This window comes from Phalacrocorax carbo, chromosome 2 (genome assembly GCF_963921805.1).
Source record: "Phalacrocorax carbo chromosome 2, bPhaCar2.1, whole genome shotgun sequence".
NCBI classification, from domain to species: Eukaryota; Metazoa; Chordata; class Aves; order Suliformes; family Phalacrocoracidae; genus Phalacrocorax; species Phalacrocorax carbo.
In genome coordinates, this window is record NC_087514.1 from 73585419 (window position 1) to 73601065 (window position 15647).

The 15647-nt window shown below is 40.2% G+C and overlaps 1 protein-coding gene across 10 annotated transcripts in view; it reads right to left on the minus strand.

Moving 5' to 3' along the window:
• Positions 1 to 15647, minus strand: part of FHOD3 (formin homology 2 domain containing 3) — a 409609-nt gene that overhangs the window by 15447 nt on the left and 378515 nt on the right. For 6 of the 10 annotated variants that reach the window (XM_064443292.1, XM_064443288.1, XM_064443285.1 and 3 more), the window contains 3 exons: positions 10558 to 10581; positions 7787 to 7958; positions 5382 to 5543 (listed from right to left, as the gene is read on the minus strand). In XM_064443292.1, coding sequence (XP_064299362.1) covers positions 5382 to 5543; positions 7787 to 7958; positions 10558 to 10581 — 358 coding nt within the window. The remainder of the gene's footprint in view (positions 1 to 5381; positions 5544 to 7786; positions 7959 to 10557; positions 10582 to 15647) is intronic. The other 4 variants (XM_064443290.1, XM_064443289.1, XM_064443286.1 and 1 more) reach the window with 1 other exon arrangement.

Below are 15647 nucleotides of genomic sequence, written 5' to 3' on the forward strand. Positions count from 1 at the left end.
TCAAATAGTCTCCCATCTAGTATTTTGTTTGCTTACAAACATTTATTCTGAAGCAGCACTGCATGTGTTACTAAAACTTGTCTAAAGCTTGTCTCCACGCCTGGTCCTTTGGCAGAGCTCTTCTCCACATTTTGGCACCTGATGACAGCATGCTAACTCCTATTTCACTTTTACTGAAGGTGGAATTCAGTATGAAATACCTGACCTGGGATGTTCTACAGTTAAGTTTCATCCACCAGCCCTGAGCTTATTTGTCTAGGATTCAAGTAATCTTGACTCAATTCCTATCTCCTCCACAGTCCACTCATATGAGTCTGACAGATTACGTGCATAAAGACTGTAAGAATTTATTACTCCCTGCAAGCCATTATGCAAATAAATCAAGAAATCCTTATGTTTCCATATCTCAAGGGTCAGTCACGGGGTGTATTATTATGCTAACATGTGATTCTGAAGCCTAATAAAAGAACAAGGCATTATCATGTCTCTCCTCTCTTTTTTAAACATCACAAATAATTTTGATCATGTTGCCTCATTTGAATATCGGATAAAATTCTGATTCAACTACTATCTGCTCCAAACCCATTTATCTAACTCAAATTAAAGGAGATTTTAAATTTTAATAAAACCTAGGAGAAGTAAGAGTGCACACACAAAGAAACACTCTGAGATAAAACAATGTGGGGGAAAACTAGGCTCTCACTCTGCAACATCCTCTTGCAGTGTCTCCAGCAGAAGCCAATACAACCACCACTCTGCTACTCACCATCAAATATTAGTCACACCTGGGCCCTACACTATGGTTTACCATTCAGGGTCAGCTGAAGATCCAGATGCAAACAGTGCTGTAGAGCCAAGCTGTCTTTAAAGAGCTATTTCCTTGGCGCAGTTACCTGCAATTGTTTGTTGGCAAGATTGCATTGGGATCCCCACTCTTTGACCACTGCCTTGACTTCAGGGAGCCAGGGGAGACATTGTCAAGCACGAAGGTTGCTAATACTAACAATTCATAAAGAAGGAGGAAGGTACTTGCAGGTTCATATTTTAGCCTTAAAGTAATTGCTAGTTGGCTGGTCTGGCTTTGCTACTCTGTGGCTTAATCAGCACTTGAACAATGCAACAAATCCTTAGGACTTTCTCTTGGTCCTTTTTCAGAGCCCTGCCATGGCCATTCGCAAAGGTCAGAAATCAACCCTGTTTGGCTCAACATTTCCAAGTATTGCTCTGTGCATGCCTGAATTAGTGCAAATACCTTCCATATGCTTATTCATGATTATTAAACCGGAGTATGATTTTTCATGATGCTGACTCATGGGAATCATATCATTCTCCTGAGGCAGATCCATTCAGTTCAATGTGACCAACACAGAGACAGCACCTCTGTAAGAGTCTAATCCTGAGAGAATTGGTTTATGTCAGGGGATGGAAGTCTTAAATAAACAACCAGGACAAGAAGGAAACCAGCATTTTCTTCCTATTTGTCTACTATGGAGTTTGGGGTGGGGTTCTTTTAATGAAATGTACCTCAGTAAATTTTTTATCTTATGGATGATACTGCTAGCCTTTACGTGTCTACTGTGGCCTCAAAGCTGTCGTGGCTATAAGACCTATTTTTCTTCTTCTCCAGTTTGAGGCAACTGGCACAAGCTGGTACATCAAGGTGTGAAACTCAGTAACAGGATTTTCTAAGCAGCCCTATTCTTTATATAATTTCTTCTCTTACCTCAAGAAGCAGCCAACTCTGCTTATCTACCTTATATTAATTTTTTAATTCAGCTCTCTGTTAAATAAATTCATTTCTTGACTGTTTTTTTAAATCTCAGTGGTATCTCACACAGAAGGTTTAATTTGTATTTCCCCAAATCCACTAGTGCAATGCCTGTAATACTGTTCTGTAAGCTGCTAAAATTAACTCCAGCAATTGTATTCATTGGAATTTGGACCATCAAATAGAGTGATTCTTAAAACTTCCTTATCCCAATTTTCCTTTGCACTCATTGTTTGCTATGGCATTGCTTGTGAAGGTCGTCTTAAACTTTTGGGGGAACCAGACAATCCTAATTGTAGTATTTTTTATTTCTTTGCTAAGTTGAACAGCTCCCCATAATGTTACGAAAACCTTTCTCACAGAAAGCTCCCCTCAATCTTCAAGAACAGAAACAGCATATTTTCAACCTAATTTGTATTTTATGCTTTTAAAATATGCTCAACTGAATCTCTAGGGGCTGGGGTCTGTTGTTTACACACAGAATAAGGACATCAGAGAGAAAAAAATACAGCAGAAACTTCCCATGGCAACTTGCCTTGAAGCTGTCTTTGAATGGTCACCTCGAGGGGTGACTGAGCATCTGTGTTTCTGTGGCTCATTCAATCTTGTGGCTTTCTGATGAAGCTTCTAATGAATGAATACAACTGTGAAGTTGTTTTCTCATATATAATGCCACTCCAGTATGGCTGGTAGGCAGGTCACTGAACACCCGTCATGAGGCAATGACTTCCAGTTGGTTACTGCACTTCTAAATATCAAATTTTATCTTTAAAACCCTCCACTGTGTAAAGGTGTAGCACAGAATGAAGCTCGCTCTCTTCAGATCATCATAGGCACTCAGTAGTTATGCATTTACCATGTACCTTAGCTTTTTGTAGTCCATTTCAGCTCCCACTGAACAAATTCCTTCCTACTAGGGCTCAGTCGACTTCAGTCGTATCTGGATTTATCAAGTGACCCTTTGTATCTTCAAGCAACAGATACACATGTTTCCATCTGTCTGTTGTTGGATGACTCACTGCCTTAGTCCTCCTCCCAATTTATGGTTCTGCTGATTGCTCTGAGAGTTCAAACTCTGCTACGTCAATAAGGGATTCTTACTAAGCTGTCTGCATACCAGATACAGTCACGCTGCTCAACAATTACAAAAGGTAAAACGGTTCAAAGGAACATGTCAAAATGTCTCATTTTCCCATTACAATGATTTCTTGAATTTAACTTAACCTTTTCCATTTTCCTCTTTCTGTTTTCCCCTGGTTATAAATGACTTGAGTACCACTTGCTTTTTACTTCACATTTTTTCTGCCTTTTATTTTTGTGTGGCAAAAGAATCCCTTGCCCATGAGAACCTTCTACCTAAACCACAGGAAATGTTTACCGTGCAATTGCCTATAAATCCTCTGTGTTTCTGATTTTGCTAAAAACACATAGCTCAGGTTCACGAAAACCTTTGCTGAATGCTAAGTAAGCCTGACACAATTTCCAGTTCTGCACTGAAAGCAATGAGACATATGCAACATGATGCACAGTGAAAATCATTCCTTTCAACTGAGTTTTGCTTTGATGTTCATGAATAGATTGAATACAAAGCTGATGGCAAAATCTGGAGGATATGTGTGGGAGCCTGAAGATTGAAGGTGGTGAATCAAACCCATCAGATAATAGGGTCTCTTTGCTCTGCAGATAATAAATATCAGCGCCTGCTAATCTAAATCATTGAAGAATGCCTAAAAAGCTGCTTTCTATGTTTATGGATTACCTGTGTGATATTTCTACCTTGAAAACCTTCTGCTTGTTTAACCTACATGATGCATTGACAAGGGCTGATCTCTCTTCATTTCCTGGAGGTGCCATATTATCAGTCATATTATCAACTGAGTGTATTTTAGAGCTAAACTACCTCAGTTATTCATCATCCAGGTATGCTGACTATCTATCAGAGTGGAACAGTTCAGTTAAGATATTCTCCTTTCACACTTTCTTTCAGCACATCAGCTGAAAGTGATGCTAAACTACTGAACATTACGTTTGTTTTGAAACTGCCTTTTAATCCACTTCAGAGTTTCATCCAGATCTTGAAGAACAAGCAAGCAAAAGAGCTGGATTCTATCATGATTAATTACAATGGAAATCAGCCCCAGCCTAAACATTTACTGAATGCTTAATCCTTGTTAATGTTTTTACTGACTATAAAAGCCAGCTCCATGGAAAAATGTATAGTATTTTTATTATCATTGTCCTATTTTGTTTTGCCTTTTTCCTGCAGCAAGTGCTCCCTTGGGAAGAAGGTACCTGGTAAAAAGCAGGAATAAGACATTTTGGTGTGTGTGTGCACGAAGATAGTGTTGCTAACAGAGGAAATATTTTAGCATGGGATAAACCATGGACATAGGCAAGCATACAGGAGGTTTATTTGATACACACAAGCCAACCAGGGCAGTCAGCACGTGCAGAACACCAGAACTGTGTGGGGAAGTGGGTAGCAGCAGAAGGTGATGCCACAAAGAGGTACGGCACAGCGTATGATGGAAAGTAAGACAGACAATCCAGTGTCAGCTTATTTTCTTTGCTTAGAGTCTGGCTCATCTAACCAGAGTGTCCACTGTGCTTTTGCTCTTGCCACATGCAGAAGTCCCTTTCTTAGCACGTTGGGGAAGTGAATATGCTTTCAACACATGCCAGTTTATAGCCATCACTGCTTATACCAAATGTTTTTGATCACCCACTATGTTAGAACAATTCCACAAAAAAATGAAAATCTGTGTGATTTTTCACTCACTGTTGTTGTCTCCTCTTTGTCCTAACTTCCCAGAAATGCTAAAAAGATGGATGGAAAGGTAGTAAAAAAGCCACATATGGTGAATGACATTAAACACTAAAACACTCCTATGTTCTTTGGGTACTTATCCCTCACACAGTAATCGCAGTAGACTCTGCACATAAGGAAAAAAAAAAGAACTAGAAAGGTCATCACCTCTTAAACACTGTGTTTAACAAAGCGCAAAATCAAACTGTTCAAACTCGGGTGCCACAGCTCAGCCCTGCAGCCACACTACACCATTGAAAGACCACCTTATAAATGTGCTACCTTTTCTTCCCAGTGGAAGTTAAGCTCCTCTATAACCACTCTGTGACCAAGCAGCAGTAGACATTTTGTTTTCAGGGCTGTCGAAGGATGGTACACAGCACAAGAGAGAAAGATTTTAAGAGGTGAAATCTATCAAACTGCTTTTTGCTTTATGAATAAATTCAGCTACAGATACAACTATTAATCTTCATGCCAGTTCACAGTACCTTCACAGTCTCCATTTGAGGTCTTGATCTGACTTCTCTAGTTATGAATAAGTACTGTCATCAGAGAAGCTCTAAAGCACCATAAAACATTCTTCTCTTACTGCTAAGGACCTTTCAACTTCTGTAGAAGACAGAGTCATCCACGGTATACATCATTTAAACAATAGTAAGAGAAATATATGCTAACCCTTAAGCATACACTCAACCTACTATGAACTACCAATGCATATCTGCGTCCTAAAGGCCTGGTTCCTACATCAATATATAGAACTACTAGTACATTTGCTTATTTTGAGAAATTTAATAGCCATACACTCACATGACTTCCTATTTGCTCGTGACCGCTTCCTCTCTCTAGGCACCGCTCGCTGGCTTGGCACTTGGGTGGCGGACTTTACAATGCGATCCATGATCTCATCTGCTGCATCATCCGTTGCATTAGGTGAATCATCGTTGCCAGCGTTCCATGAACCAATACGGCCTGGAAAAGTCCAGCAAATGAACTGAGGGAAGACAGAAGTCTCTTGTGTCCCTTTGGTTTTGCAGTTGGGGTTTTTTTGGGAATTACAGCAGACAGCTCAGTCATCGCTACTTCAAATTGGCCAAAGTAGAAGACTTTGCTTGATGGAGAATATTTCTAAATAATACCCTAGACTCTCTGCTGTATCAGCAGAGACCCAAGAGCTCAAATGCAATTATAACTTTCTATTCCCTTCAGCCTCAGAGTCTTATCCTTGACCATACAACTGGCAAACGTCTGCTAGAGATTGTCTGAAAGCCAATAATTGCTGGAGTGTTGTGTGACTATGTTTCCCTCTGCTCCTGTTACTAGAAGACATGGCACGTGGTAGAAATTGATGCAAATCAGCAAGGCAGGTCCTTTGTACCAAAAGAGAATGAATCTGTTTCCGAGCATCTGTATGATAGCCTAGTGCAAAGAAGACATGAAAAGGGCATAAAATGTGGTTTGACATATCTACTTGTCCTTTTCACAATGAAGAATTCATCTTCTCATCACAAAGTTGTATGTGTCCTGGCACAACTAAGTGTGCTCCGTTATGAGCAGAAAAGCAAGAGTTGCTGGCAAGCTGAAAAGCTAAATAAGCAATTTTGGTTAAAACCACAAACAAACAAGTGAGCCATGTCTCCGAACCCAAGGCTCTGGCACTCTTTACTCCACAGAGCTGTGTCAGACACATCTTTGGGTTCCTCCACTACAGACTACTGCTGTTGAATAATTTGAAGGCTATTATGCAGCGAGAACACCGACAGCAAGCTTTGCAAAAGAGTGGGTGTGGTAGAATTGCAAGCAGCTAAGAATTCATTGGCAAAGCCGTTCTATATCACGTCCCCAGTGTCAGTGAACAACAGCTTCAATTAGCACTTTGCTGCTTCTCTCCTGACTCTCATCAAGAGCAGTTGTATTACAATAGTGCTCCTGACAAGCTTCTGTCTGGCTCACCCATCCTCTGCCTCTGCTGTTCTTCAGGGGAACACAAGCTTACTCTCATTATCAGGACACCCTGCTCATTGGCATTCAGTGGATTACTTCAGCTATTCGGCTTGTTGCAGTGCAGCTTGATTTATTCCATCTTTGTACTTTAGCTAGTTGACTTCCTTCTCAAATTGGGGCTGTGAAACCTCTAAATTAGACAGGATCATGGTTTGAAGCCTTAATAAACTACACGTACACAGACTTAGTAGTGGATGCTCTGGATGTTCTATCAGTGGTATCAAAAAAGAATCAAGAAAGCGTACGATATCCAGATGTGAGGGAAAAGAAATACCAGAACAGAAAACTGAAGGCTTGAATTTTGGTGCATAAACTTTACTCCAAAACCATGTTCCAGGTATCGCGTGTATGGAAGGGGGTGAGGGGAAGACGAAAGAAAATAAACTGGTGAACGCAGTGTCTGTAAAATGATTTAGCATAAAGGAAGTGGTTTAGTGGCTGCTTAAGCGAAGAGGTGTACCAGTGAATCATGTCTTGGACAAAAAACAAGGCTATCTCATTGCCAAGAATGGTTGTACCAGTGAGCTCTTCTGTCAGAGTATCAGGTGTTGGAATTGGTGGATTGGGTCAGGTTTTCATTTCCTCCCTGTCAGCTTTCAGAAATCACCCGTGCTGACACTTGGAAACAGCAGAGTGCTGTGGACCTCAGAAAAAGAAGTGTCTGTCAGGACAGCGAGGAGATGCAGGGCTGTCTACAGCAGCTTTATGCTCCCAGGCTCCACCTAATCCATTAGCTTTGCAGTTCAGCAGGTAGGTGGTTAGAAGATTTTCCTACTCTCTTGCCTCTCCCCAGCCATACTTAAAATGCCGCAAAGCCCTTTCACTTCAATTTGAATAACTACTTTCTACTTGCTTCTGTTGAAAAGAAGAAGAAAACCATGTCATGGACCCCCCATTTTGCCTTCATGATGAGAACAGGAATAAAAATTTGGGTGTTAGTGGGCAGCCACATTCATGGGGGTGGGGGGAGAGATGTGAATTTCTGCAGGCTTGTACTCTTGAGGCCCCCAGGCACTACATTGGCTGTGATCCCTGTGTCCCTGTCCCCCAGATCACTACCTCCAGTGTGGAAATGCCACTGGGGTCATCGTCTTCTCCTTCAACCTTTTCTGCCATGAGTGCTATGCAAAGGGGCCATGACCCGTGTTTGGGCCACCGTGTGGGTACTGTACCACAAGAAATGTGGCCAAAAGGAAACTGCTGGCACTTACCTCGGCTGGCCCGGCTTCGAGTGCGGACCCCGAGCGCCGTTGTGCTTTCCCCACCGATGGAGGAGGTCTTCAGCACAGCCTTCATGTTCTCGTGCTCTGCAGCGTCCTCGGCATACTGCAGCCCCTGGGGCTGGCTCTGGCAGGGGGGCGAGCTGCTGGAAAACTTGCCAGACTGCGGGAGGAAAACAGATTTGTTGTTTTAACAGAAAACAGCACGGAGAATAGGCCAGAGTCTAAACTGCGAATTGCAAGGAAAGAAGTGTCCTCTCAGGCTGGTTTGGAGCGCAGATATTCCCAAAAGAGCCAGGCATCAGTTGCTTCTCTCCCAGAGCATGCATGCTGAGCAGAAATAAACTGGAAACAGTGTGACAACAGGGAGCAGCAGGCAAAATCAGAGGAAAACCAGATGCATTAGCTCAAGCCTTATAATTTTGACCTGCCTGAGAGTATACGGTACAAAGCTTGCTTTGAAACCTTCGACCCAGGATGGGCCCAATCTGGGATGAGGTATGACTGAGGAAGACAGCATGAGACCCGACACAAATAAGAAACTGCTTTTTCCTATACCATCACCTTTCAGTAACAAGGCAAAACTGTGAGAGCAGTCTAGGAAGAGAGAGCATTCCCTCTTGCCTCTCTGCATTGCTGCACAGAAAACTCTCAAACTGGTCTAAAACACAAATACCTACAAGTAACCTTAAAATACATTACCAGTAACGCTGAAAAAATCCCAGGTCCCAAAACATCCAGCCAAATTACTTCATGGCCAAAACACAAAAAATTGCAGTCAGCAGTTAGAAGAACAAACAAAACCTTACAAGAGATTTAGGAATCTGCCCTCTGCTTCCCCGGCCTCCCTGTGATTTCCCTGTCACCACGACTACGTTAACAACAGCGGCTACATTAGCTGGGCTCGCACAGCGTGTGGATGCGGCAACTTGATCAGTTACTGAAAACAGCTGTCTAGAAAGGCATGAAAACAGGAGAAATGGATGCTTTCTAAGGAGAGGAGCTTGCATCTCTGGGCTGCTTTCCCTTCCCAGCCTCTGCCTACAAAGGTCTGGGATGGTGGTGTTCAATTTGCTGCTTTTATCTACAGAAAGGCTAAAGCACATTTAAAATACAGTCCTGGCTGCAGAAAAGAAAGGATCTGTCAACAGCAAACAGGCATCAACAGATAATAATATTTTCAGTCATATCAGTCCAGCATCAGAAAGTGAAATATAGGTTTTTTTCCTTTTAATAACTCTTACTTGTACCAATTCAGCACAGATGAAAGGAGGTGTGCTGCATTCTCTTCTTCCTTTGCATAATGAACAATATTAATTATTTACTTGACAGTATCAAGCCAGTCAGTTAGAGGGATGCAAACCTGCAGAGCCTTTCAGTCAGAGAACGGTAAATCAGACGAAAAGACTGCGCCCTACTTTCAGAGCTTTGATTGAGTCCCTGGGGCTGTCAAGACTGCAAACTGAAAATATTTAATCTGGAAATCAATGACAGGATGATTCTATTTTAACATAATGTCTTTTCGGGGTAGGATAGCAAGTTAACTGAGTAGCAAAACAACAATCCCTACAAGGCATTAAGCTAAATATACCAGTGTGAGATTTATTTTTGATATTGAGAAGTTTGTTTTCTTGTTAAAATATTAGCTCACAATGTTTTGATGTGGAAAGTGTGCAAGTGCTAGAGTGTGAAATTTAAAGAAAAACATTAGAGAGAAACTTCTATGAAAGTGCATGCCATTTTTGCATTAAGGATACTCTGTTATATACAATGGGTTGTAAAGCTGATCAATACCATCTCAGAAAAAAAGGATAAAGCCTTCACATAACCGTTAGTTTCTATTCACACAGGTTAGCTAACTGTTGGCATAAAAAGGGTAATTTGTGTAATTTTCCTACTGCGCCCCTAGTTATACAGCACAAATCATCACTCTATAGCCAGAAGTTTTATTTTACTGCCTTAATTTTCAGATGTTGCTGCAGATTAATGCCCAAACCCCAGCCTCTTGAGCAAATGACTGCCGTTATGAAACAGTGAGCATTAAGCCACATTGTTTATGTTCAGCAAATTGAAGAAAGCTCTAATGCCGAACAAAAAATGCATTGCACAATAGATGCTCCTCAAACCAATAAATTGTTTTATTATGAATATAGCTAGCATATTATAGTTCTGTATTTATATAGTTCTTATTTATTCACTCCTTTATTAATTTTCAACATCACCTTTAGGAGCACTTTATGATAAATGCATGACTTACGCCTATGGCAACTGAAATATCTTATTCGCAATTCATACAGCAAGGAGAACCATTACAATTTGCTATATCCTGATACTTTTGAACACTTCATAAAATAATACCATTTGGACTTACACAGCTTTATAATGAGTATGAAATTATCATGATAATCCATAGCTCAAGGTAACTGATGATCCCCATAACATGCAGATCACTGATGTTTTCGGTAGTGGGGATACTTAGCAGTTTAGTAAACAGACATTAAGGAAAAGAAATGAGTAAACTTAAAATTATTAAGGCCTCAGATCAGGATATCCCTATTCAAGAGAGCAGGTATGCATATGGTTAAAGCTGACTGTAACAATGCATTTTAATGACTGAGCCAAAAGGCTATGAGAAAAAATGTAATTGTTCATAGTCCCAGTTGAGCAGATGGAGTTGAGCAGTCCACACTATCTGAGTTAGAAATTAGATGTCACAGCACACGGGGGCCATGGGAATCACATGCTCTTTCAGAGAACCATACCTCAGCATCCTCTTCTTCATCAGTCTGCCACCGGAAACAAAGGACAGGGTGGAGAAGGACAAACAGCAAGATTTAGGAAAGACAGTATGGTCAAAGCATGACAGAGTTAGAGGTAACCATGGTACTGTTTATGCAATTACAGGAGGACATAAAAATACAAAGCGTATAAGGAATTAATTCCTTAGACAAACAGCTTGCTTTTTATTTATTTTTTTTTTTAGTTAATTGTGTGTTGAACAGGCTGTCACTGTCCGTAGGGTATATAAAAGCTTCCTGATTTTTTATTAGAGAAATTATGAACTGAAACTACCCCTAACCCACCCTAACCCATCCTATTTCTCCCCCTTGAGCCGTGCGGGTGCTTGCCCACTTTTTGCCCTGTGGAAACTGCGAGCACTAGGAAGGACTCTCTCTCCTTTTTCCAGCTCTGTTCAGTGCAGGGAGGTCCTGGCTGCAATTTCTCCCAGTGCAGAGGTCAGCTTTTTGGCAATTCCTTTTCTCTACACTTAAGTGCTTGTTTTAATTCCTTTTCTGAGCTGGGGCTTTTCAACTTCCAATTTAACAGAAGACTCAGATCAAATGCTGAGTAGTCTTTGAATGAATGCTTAAAGTTCTTCAGTAGCATAAAGTTCTTCAGGTATCAGATCCTAGAAATTAGAGAGATGCAATTATCCTTTGTCATTCAGGGCTTCACCCTCTGTGACAGAAGGCATGTAAAACTATCTTGACAGTTAACTGCATTAAATGCAATGGGCATATCAAAATATTGTGGCATATGGAGTGTTAAATTTGGGGATTTACAGGGAATTAGCAAGCTATTTAGAGATGTGTTCCCAAATGCTTGGGCAATTCTTTATCAGGTTGTACGATGCCCCACATGGAAGGTTCCCAAAGTAAAATGCAGTTTCTCAAGTATCTGGTCTCCTTGTTTCCATAATTTTCAGTTTGATTGCTTATCAAGTGCAAACATAGCCCCGAAATTCAATGCATTTTTTTTTATTTGTGGGTTTTATTTTGTTTTTTAGAAGAAGCATTCCACCAATTCTATTCCCCTCCCTAGTGTTACTAATACACATTTTTGACCTTATCTCCATCTCAGCTATGATTTCTGTCTGGGATTGATACATTCTGTTCCAGAAACATTCATCATTAAAAATGAAAGCCTGATTTACTTTGGCGCTCAGCTTAGTTTCAGCACAATCTCTGTAAGAAGATTAGCTGTGAGAGTGCTAAGCAGCACATTAACATTACTTTTTAAGGGTATGTTTTATTTGAAGGGTGAGATGCTTATTTTTCTTTGGACACAGTGGCACTGACAGAAACGCAGGCAGATATTTTGCAGAGGGACCTTAGCAGGTATGTTCCCTTTACATTAAAAAGATCCATTTGCTTTTTTCCATTCCCTGGGAGGCAGGGAGTCACACCGTAAAGCAATTCTTCTGAAGGCAGCCACTGTTCACTTTTTGGCATGAATAAGAAACAGAAAGAAGAAGAATGGGAAGCAAGAACATACTTGTATTCTAATCCATATGTACATCTATCAAATAAATAAAAGGCAGGAGGAGAGCAAATTAAGCTAAACAATATGCAAAAGACAGTCAGGGAAAGGTGAAATAGCAGAGTACACGCATCACAAAGAGTGTGCTCCAAACAAAAGTGTATTATATTATTACTTCGTATCAAGCTAGATTTTTACAGGGAAAGTCCCAGCTGCTGGCCTTCCTGCCCATTTAATCTAGCTAAAAGTGATTTGTTGTGGACTGACTTTAAGGGCAACACACTCCTCTCTGTTTGACTTTGCCCATCTCCAGTATGTGGGGCATTACCATTTCCCTTCCTCCTGCTCTGGGTGGAGAGGGCTCACACCTAGAACAGCTGTCCTTCTATACCCAAAGCTACTCCAGTGCACAGAGGGAGCAGTTCACCATCCCCACCATGTTTCCATGTCTGGAGAGCCATTTGTCCCAGCAAATACTGACAACAGAAGTCAAAGTAGCAAAATAAATAAATTGAACTTTTGTTTCACAAGGGACTCTGCTCTCACCCAGGTGTGTACATTCTGCCTTTTATTTCCTTCTTCATTTCATCGTTATAAATACACTGAGAAGTATTAATAAATTAGGAAATTTTTAACAAGTAATATTACCAAAAAGCACTGAAAGAATATTGATATACTTAATACCTCTTGCAGGCAGAAGACATTCATTTTAAGAAAAAAAGTCTGCTAGACTCCTGTCATCCAATATTGGATGTTGCAAGACAATCTGAGATCTCCCTCCTTCCCTCCCTCTCTTGCATTTTTCCTTTAGGCTAGCATTTCTATGTGGTGGATTTGCTGTTTCAAAATATTATTTCTATTACATAGCAATTTTGGAATTGAAATTCTTAAGTATCATAAACAGCAGAGCTTCATAAATCTGGGAGGCTTATATTACCTACTATTATTAAAAATCATTAAAAAGCTCAGACTTGTATCTATTATTGCATTTCTTCCCTATTTTGCTTGCTTGTTATTTTCAGTGTGCCTGAAATGAGTGCTATCATTGGCTAAAGCCAGATATAAGGTTACAGAGACTAGGCAATTTTCCCCTTGAAACTGTGGCAACTCACTGTTCTCCTTTTTTTTTCCCCTTATCCTCCCCCCCCTTTCACTCTCTTGCAGAGAACATACACCAAGATTTAAACTGACAGTGCCTGGTCCACTTCAGCTATTAAAGAACATATGAACATAAAGATCTCTGTGGTAAAAGGCTGAAAGAAAGACTGGAAATATTCCCCATCATGTTTCTCAGCCATACTCCATGTGAGCAGTTGCTGAAGCTGATGCAAGTTCTCCACGCAAAGAGCCAGCAGACTCTCTCCATGCAAACAGCCAACATCCCTCTCCCTTCCAAGTCTGCAGGGGGGACCAAGGCTTAAGAGATATGTGCCTTCTCATGAAGAACTGGGATGGTTCTGGCTTATTCCTTTCTCATTTTTGCTAAAACCCCTCCTCTTCTGCCTAAAAGCTATGTACTATAAGGTGCGAAAAATGAGATCCTGAGGAAACTTTCAAAAGGACAGGGAAGTACGTATCAAATAACGACACAATTCTAGGTCACCAAAAGCAGAAATTAAAATTCCACAAGACTACTTCTTATTAAAATTACTTTCTACAAAGAGTTTCTTTCCGATGTCAGGATCTAAACTTTCTTCTATCAGTGTTTTGTAACTGGTTGAATATACTGTCCACACATTACCGATATATTTTCCCTTTCCAATGCCTTCTAATATAAAACACTAAAAAAATCAAGACCAGATACAAACCACAGCCACCACAAGACTACCATAAAACTCCCCTTTTTCATCGTTCTTCACACATAAGTATCTTCCACCCTTCTGACTTGGAAACTTGTTTTGAGGTAGATCTGACTTTGAAGTTGTCAAAGAGAGCTGTGACAAATATTCTGATGCAACTTTAATTCTGTCTTACCACATACTGCAATCAAATGGATGGTAAACAAGGCCGTATTACCGGGCTACAAGAGATTTAGTAAGTCCTGAAATGACCATATGGCCACATGAATAACTCCCTTAACATCTCTATAAAGGTAATTTTAAAGAATGTGGTTTTTCACTCCAGCAGGCTTTCTGTTTTTAAGCTAATAGGATCGTTATATAATTGTAAATTATAAATAGGCAAAAAGTGCTCCCTTTCTGGGGACCTGCAAGATATTTTTAGGTGGAATACTAGCTGTCAGATGGCATTTATTCTTGTCAAATCTCAACACTACCTTGAGGTGAACAAGACATCATCTTCCAATAAGACTTTTTTTCTGGGAAAGGCCTAGCTGCCTCTTTTCTTATATTTTCAGAAGACTGCATCGTCCCTGGCTCTGCTCCTCACTGACTAGCTGTCAGCCCTGAGCCTTTTCCTGGTTTGAAAGGGTCCCTTCTCTCTGCTTCCTGAACCCAGCTGCCAGTGATCAGATTTCCTTTTCCCCTTGCGTTTCCTGCAGGAACGTAGAGAAGCTTTCTGTCCTGCCACAGCCAGTTCTTCTGGACAGATAACGCAGAAAGACTACATCATACAGTAGGAAAACAGTAAATCCTTCACGTCACAGTGTTGTTTGAACTAGTAAAAAGCTCTGAAGCTACCTGCGGAAATTAACATTTTCATTTACTAATCGCTTTGGTTAACGCTACCTTTTAGCTCCTCTAGAATATTACAGGAAAACCAAGAAGCAGTTGAAGAAAGTGATCTCAGCTCCCCAGTGGTAGTTTTGAAAAGTTGTATGACTATATTATAGCCTTCGCATAAAATCAGAGCCTCTTCCTTAACTGGGGCTAGACCAAAAGGAAAATCTTTTGAGATAATAATACAGGTTTAATATTTTCTCTAGAAGGGGCAAATTTCCAAATTTAAGGAGGATATTGCCAGGAAAGATCTACAAATGATGGTGAGTCAATGACTTAAATACAATCTCAATTTATATCAGTCTCAATACTTAACATATATTTTGACCCACATTGCCTGAGCCATAAAACTGTAATCAGCTTAGGGCTTTTCATGCCAAAGGCAAGGGTAGCTTCATATGCAATGAACCACTCGCATCTAATCGAGACTCCAGATTTGGATTTTGAGACAGCTGGAAACTTTTATTAAGTACTGGCACTTCTTAAAACTTTATTTGGATTGAGTCAAACTACATCAACCTAAAAAAAAAAAAAGAGATTAAAAAAATCAAGGGGATTTTAAAGCTTTCTATGCTGAGGAAACGAATCTTATTTTAATTTATTCTATCAGTATGCAATCATACAGTCAAAAAGTTTGCAGGGTAACATCTCCTGTGAACATAAATTTGTAATTTGTCCATTCTTTCAGAACCCAAAGTAGTCTGTTCCCATAAAATTGGCTGTTCTGTGCTTTAAAGTTAAGAAGAAAATTGCGTATGTGTGCACGCATATATACATACACACACACAAAAATAGATAAAATACTAAGATTAAAGACTATATTAGAATACTCAAAGATGGAGGAAAAAAAAATCCATTTAAATTTGGTTGTAACTGCTTAAATGGCTACCATGGTTGATCATTTAAGTCATGAA